The following is a 6,793-nucleotide window of genomic DNA, read 5'->3' on the forward strand; positions in this document are numbered from 1 at the left end:
GCGTGTGGAGGTTTGTGGAGGGGGAAGTCAGATGGCTCAGGAAAAATGCAAGCGCGTTTCTGTTCGAGTCGAAAATATAAATGAAACGCATTTTTCAAATAAAGAATAAATGTATCATTTGCTTGTTACCTATGTTAAGTAAATTTTAAAGTTTATTTCCAGACTTTATCAATTAGAAAAATTTGGTTTGGCAAAATTGAATCGTCAGGACTTAAAAAATATCAGCACGCGTTTGCTCTCTCTTAGCGTTTTTAGGTAACACAGTAGCCCGTGGAATTTTCTTCACAAATATGTAAGCTCAGCAACGAACTCAGAGACTGTCTGCCTTATTCACTGCTGTGTCCCCATCACCTCAGACAAGGCGTGGTGTCAGAAGATGCTCCATGATTGGTGAGTGAGCGAATGCGTGAGTGAGTGAACGACGGAATAACTGATGAATGAATGAATGAATGAATGAATGACCCACGATCAATTTCCTCCCTTTCCTGACGTACGAAACTCTTTATGCGTTATGAACTAAAGCAGACCGGTAGCTATCAAATGTTCCCTTTTATTCCTCACCGATGCAAGTCCAGTAAGTTTTTTAAATGAAAGCATTAAGTTGGACTCACAGGTCTAAGAATCTGAGAATCCACCACACAGGGAAAGTCAAGGGTACAAACACCCGCAGGTTCCCATCCAGGATGCAGTACACAGCAGTGGCCACTAGAGGGAGCCACAGAACTTTCCAAAGAGCAGCGGCAGACAGGAAAGCCAACCAGCACGTGATTCTGCTCCAAGCATCACCCAGCATAGGTCCCCGCCATAAACTTGTTATTGCTACTGCACTGTATAAAGTCCGACTCACCAAAACAAGCTGGGACAAGAGTAAGCGGCAGCTTTAGAAAAGTGACCTCACCTCCCTGCTCAAAGAGTTCACACCTCTGCACACACACTCTCTCCAGCTTTAAAAATCCAATGTAAATCTGGGGGAGGGGGAGGTTGATGGGGAAAAAATGGACGTATATGTGTCGACAGAAGCAAATCTAACTGTGGGCGGTGAACACATAATAAATTAAAAAATAATTATTATTAAGAAAAAGAAAAAAGGAAATGTTAAATCGAAGAAAACATTTAATAAAAATTCACCGGCAAAGCAAGCGAACCTAAAGGATCGCTTTAGTAACCTAAAGGATGAAAAATGCATTTTTAAGGCCATGTACAATTATCTTCTGCCTCCAGCAACGTTTTTATAAGAGGACATTCGACGGCCGACACATACAATTTCATCTCCCGCAGCAGAGAAGCTGACCGGGAAGTCACATCAGACAGAATCATAATCCTGTTGGTCAAGTTTCAAAGGCCTCATGTGTAACTGAGTGTAGGAAGAAAAGAATTTCTCACAAACTCCTTCTCCCAAAAGATCCGAATAACCCTGCAAATATGTTCAGGGCCATTAGAAGCCACAGATGTTATCACAGGCAGGATCATGCAAACTTTAAAGGACCTAGTCCGCAAAGGGCACTGCTTCGAAAATGGATTTTAATACATTGGAAAGGAACAGAAGTTAGTTTCTCTTTGAAATGTTTTAAAACTGTCCATGCCTTACTTAAGATATAAAAAGTGATTGGCTCCACCGGCATTCTTGCTTATAGTTCTATTTCTATGGCACGTGAAATTGTAGCAAACCTCCAGAATTACACTCAGAAATAAAAGGGACAGAAGACAGAACTGAAAACCGGAACGATTCAAGAAAGCAATTCTAAGAATAACCGACTAATTAAAAGCTAAAATTAAGTGGCCTCATGAGATTTCCAGGGAAGAGAAGATTCTAGAACCTCTATCATTGCGTGACCTGTGGGAAAATCTAATGGGCTCGCAATTGCTGACTTCCAAGAAGAGGGAAATAGACTAGAAACGGAGACAGTGCAGAGCTCATCGGTGATGGCGTCTGCAGCCCTCACCCAGCACCCGAAAAAGAAGCCTGCCATGTCACCACTGACGAAGCTGCTATGAGATGCAGCTGGCTGGCTGAAAAGCTTCCTGAGTCAATTTCAGTCCCAACTGCTGGCCCGCGGTGGGGCAGAAGGTGTGGCGAAACTGGGAACCAGCCGTGATTTATACGGGGAGTGAAAAGACCATCATTTAAATTTCTTTTTAATTATGACTTTTTTAGTAATTTAATTATATCCTAATTACAGTGATGACCCTTCTCGCTTCAAGGGAATCATGCACGCTTCTGGAACATTCTCCGTGAAAGTCCTCTCATTTGCCGTTTTAAAGAGAGAGTCGGCAAATCGCAGAGTGACTTAAAAGTGTCAGCTCTGGCGTCTGACCTGGGGCTGGCTGTGCTCTGGCCGAGCCACACCGACGCTCAGCTCCTGAAATAACCCCGGTGAGATTCTCTTGAGAGGAACCTCCCCAATTACCGGGAAACAACGTCCCCTTGCTCACCCCCTCGGGCCTGTGCGGGCTCCACGTGACGCCCGCGTTCTGCTATGCAAGCCATTATTCCTTCTTTTGCCCGCCAAGGAGCTGCGACGTCTCTGACACACAGGCTGCGTGCAGGGGCATCTGAGACACTTGCCAGTAACCCCAACTGGCCGGGCAGCTCAGCACAGGGGGTCCGGGCGGCTTCCCTTCACCCCTAACTCTCGATGCCACAGGGCAAGTCACGTAACCGCCTCACTAGGATCTGAGATGCAGCCTCGCCGTGGCCCCCGTCCCAGGCGCCCGGTCACCCGTTAATACCGTAAAGACCCATTAAGCCTGCCAGCTGGCGGGCACCGTAACAGCCCAAACTCCAGGCGCTCTGCCCTGTCACTGCCCGAGGTGGATGGGTGACCCGCGCGGAGACCGAGCCAGGGCCCTCGGCTGCCCAGCGCCCCTAATGAGCTACCTGACGCCGACGGGAGCGGCTTCCACTCTGTCCAGTGAACCCGAGCTGTTGGTACCAGCCGGGTCTCCCAGCACCCACGGCGCCTGCAGCCCAGGGGGCCCCGCGCCCACCCAGCCCTGCCCGCTGGGGACAGGCGGCAGGGACGCTGGCCAAAAGCCACCTGGACAAATGTGTCTGCCACCTGCGCGGCCCTCCAGCTTCTGACAGGGCGACCCACCCCCTGCCTCCCCTGGGACCCGTCATGCAAATCCCCTCCAGCAAAACCCCATGGCAAACTCTCCACGGCACCGGTGGCGACGAGCCCGAACGGAAGGCGGCGGGCGCGTCTGTCATGGGGGCTGCCGAGGTGGACAAGGGCGTCTCCATCCGGCGTCACGCGACGCTGCCCGGGACGGGGACGGGGACGGGCAGCGCACTGTCCGCGGGATGCTGCCGCTTACTCTGGTTCTCCCCCCGAGACGGCCACAGGAGGCTTGCGTTTCACAGCGAACTCGCGCGTCTTTGGATTTTTACCCGGGTGCACACACTGCCTACCTGAAATGACGTTTTCAACCGATCTTCTGCTGGAGAGGACCCTCACCCTGCGTGTTGGGGTGGTCTGACCTCATTCTAACAGGAAGTCGTGGGGGGCTTCTGAGTTAGCGAGACTGGGGACTGCTCCTTGGGCAAGGTCAAGATGGTGTGGCTCATTCGGGAAGGTGCGTGGACGGGGGACCGGCCGCCCCCACCCAGGTGTCACTCCCTCCCTCGTTCCTGCAGCGACGCCGGACCTAACGCGCGGGCAGGCCTGACTCGGTCCGTGTAAACGAATCGGCGTCCGTGACGGACACCACGAACGACGGGGACAAAGTGGACGTTCGTTCGCACCGCCACTCACAGTTCGGAAGTCTCGACTGCTGAAGCTGGACCTTCAGCCAGATGCTGCTTCGCTGGTCCCAGGCTCCCGGGGGCTCCACCTCCCACAGGCGGCCCCGCTCCTCCGGCTGGGCCTGCAGGAACCTCCTGCAGACTGAGAAAGGGCGCAGCCCGCGTCAGGCAGGCCACCCCCCGCACGGGCAGCCTCTCCGTGTCCCCAGCCAGGGCCACTTCTGGCGCCCTCTGCAGCCCGGCTGGCCCCAGCGCTGAGCCATGCTCCATAAAAGCCACATCCCGCCACCCTCGTCCACCCGCCCCCTTTCATCCATCTCATTTTTGCCAATGCTGGTGGCCAAAGCAAAATCCCACAGGCTGGGCGCTTAAAGAACAGACGTTTTTGTCTTGCAGCCTGGAGACTGGAAGTCCCAGGTCGAGGCGTCAGCAGTCCACTTTCTCCTGAGGCCTCTCCCCCCGGCTCGCAGGCGGCCGCCTTCTTCCTGTGCCCTCACGGGGTCTTCCCTGTGAACCCGCCTGTGTTCTCACTGTCCCTTCTGATAAAGCCTCTTCTTGCCAGTCCTACTGGATTAGGACCCCACGCCTATGACCTCATTTAAGCTAATTACCTCTTCAAGGTCCCCACCTCCACACAGTCACACCGGGGTTAGGGCATCAGCGTAAGAACTGGGGGTGCCCGATTCACCCCGTAACATAGCCGCACCTCAGGCATCACCCTTCCTCCCTCCGAGCCTCCTCAGCCCTCCTCCCCCACGGGACCTCCCACAGGCGCCTTGGTTCTAGAGTCCCCTCAGCGTTTGGGGACTCTGACGCCCACGTGTACAGGTTAGCATGATCCCAAGTGCAGCCGGGTGGGAAGCTGCCCCCAGCCCTGCAGGTGGCATGGGGACCGCACCGGACCCTCCCCCAGCGGGCGGGGCCTGGGGCGACAGCACAGGTCGAAGCCTGCAGAGCCGACGCTAAGTGCCCGAAAGGCACAGCCAAGGCCGCGGGGTGCTGGATAGAAGCTCCCGATCTCCCATCTCGACACGGCTAATTTCAACACAACAGGGAAAGCCAGTTTCGCATTTAGAATTCTTGGACGCCTTGGAGTTTTGCACCAGAATGTGACAATACCCAGGGCCGGCCCCCGCCCGCAGCCCCCCCACTTCTGCTCCCAGCTCCCACCCCACACTGCCAGGGGCTTGTGCACACAAGTGTGGACATCGTGTGCATGTCCCACCCACGTCCCACTGACTCTGTCCCCGGGCCCCCCGACGCCCGTCCCCGGGGTCTAAGAGGATGCAGATGGAGGCGTGGTCAGCCCTTTGGTGCACAGATCCAGGTCTGGCATCCACCCAGGTGCTCGGCAGCCACTGGTGGGGATACTGGGGGCCTGGTACCCGAGCCAGTTTAGAAAGAGGGGCCTGGACCCAGGAGGATGCATCCTCCAGGGCTCCCAGGTCCCTCACCTGGGGAGAGAGGGGAGCAGCCCTTTGCAGCCTCCGCAGCGCGGCCTGGGCAGGAGGCCCTCTCGTCCAGTGCACGGCAGGACCGTGCTCACGACGGCCGGCCAGCGAGGACACATGCCTCCAGCTGCTCCCTGCCCCGCGCTCTGCCCGCTCCCCGCAAGGGGACGGGGGTGCATGCTGAAACCCCAAGGCACGGAGCCTGAATCAGAATCAGCACCTTCAGACGGGCTTTCTCCGCCAGGGAAGACACAGGTGGCACAGCAGGGACCCAAAGACCCCGGGGTGGCCACGCCCCCGGGGCAAACCCGAAGGGACTGCGCTGGGGGCCGAAGAAGCAACTGAAGCAAGAATGAGGAGAGGGGTGGACAGTTCCGGGGTGCGGACAGAGGACCGGCTGTTTCTGGAAGTTTCCGACACCTCAAAGCGAGCGACACAGTGCAGGAATCCGTGAGCCCTCTTTGAAGGGACTCAAGGATCTTCAGAGTTTCGTTAGAGATTAAGAGCTTGAAAAGACACAGAAAGGACTAAACCCCCTGAGGAAAATACTCGTGACTTCGGAGCAGGAGAAGTTTCTTTCTCTCTCCCATCTGCTGTTTTCCCCGTATCGGGGCCCAAAACACCTGCACGACCAGGAGCGAGGCTTCGTGGGGACGGGGGATGCTGCGAGGCGCTCGCCGGAAGTGCCACCCTTGCTGATGTGGGGTGTGCTTATTAACATCAGAACTTTTCGAACTTCCTGGGACAAATACCTTCCAGAACGTGGCCGGGGACTGAGAGAGTTCATTTTATGTGTCGGCTTGACTGGGCTGGGTTGGGAGAGGGGCAGACGTGTAGTCTGATGCATTCTGGGCGCGTCCGTGAGGGGAGCATCGGGATCAGCAGGCTGAGGAAAGCGGATGGCCCTGTCTGGGGTGGTGGGCCTCGTCTAATCAGTCGAAGGCCTGATTATAGCACAGAAAGGCTGCGTCCCAGGGGGCGGCCCCCACCCATCTGCTCCAGCTGGGACGTGGCTCTTTTCCTGCCTTCAGGCTCGGACTGAAACCACGGCTCTTCCGGGCTCTCGAGCCCGTCAGCATTTGGACTTGATGACACCATCGTCTCTCCTGGGTCTCCAGCCTGCCGACTACAGATCTCGGGACGCCTCGGTCTCCACGTTGTGTGCACCAACTCGCGACAGCAAACCTCCGCCCTGTACGTCTGGCCGAGCCCGAACGACGCGGGCCGGAACTGCGCATGGCCACTTCCACGCAGATTGCTGTCGGCTGACTTGCCCGGTTCTGACCCACGTCACTCAAGGGCCAGTGCCACAGCTGGGAACCCGCATACGTGGGTTTTCAACTGCATGAGAGGTCAGAACCTGTCCCCCCATGTTGTTAAAGGGTCAACTAGGTATGCAGGCAGCCGGATGGATGGATGGATCCATCCGTCCATCCATCCATCCATCCATCCGCCCATCCATCCATCCTTCCATCCACCCATCCGTCCATCCACCCACCCAACCATCCTGTTGGCTGTGCTTCAGGACATCCTGTTGGCTTGGTCCCTGACTAATATGGGACTCCGGAGGACAAGAACAGAAGAAGGAGATGCATCA

At 55.9% G+C, this 6,793-nt stretch overlaps 1 protein-coding gene across 1 annotated transcript in view; it reads right to left on the bottom strand.

Annotated features, from left to right (window-relative positions):
- Positions 1 to 3,648: 3,648 nt before the first annotated feature.
- FAM169B (family with sequence similarity 169 member B) overlaps positions 3,649 to 6,793 on the bottom strand; it is a 35,767-nt gene continuing 32,622 nt past the window's right edge. The window contains exon 7 of the mRNA XM_011357310.1: positions 3,649 to 3,887. Within this exon, the coding sequence (XP_011355612.1) occupies positions 3,649 to 3,887 (239 nt within the window). The remainder of the gene's footprint in view (positions 3,888 to 6,793) is intronic.

The sequence above is a fragment of the Pteropus vampyrus genome, unplaced genomic scaffold, assembly GCF_000151845.1.
Source record: "Pteropus vampyrus isolate Shadow unplaced genomic scaffold, Pvam_2.0 Scaffold34, whole genome shotgun sequence".
Taxonomy (NCBI): Eukaryota; Metazoa; Chordata; class Mammalia; order Chiroptera; family Pteropodidae; genus Pteropus; species Pteropus vampyrus.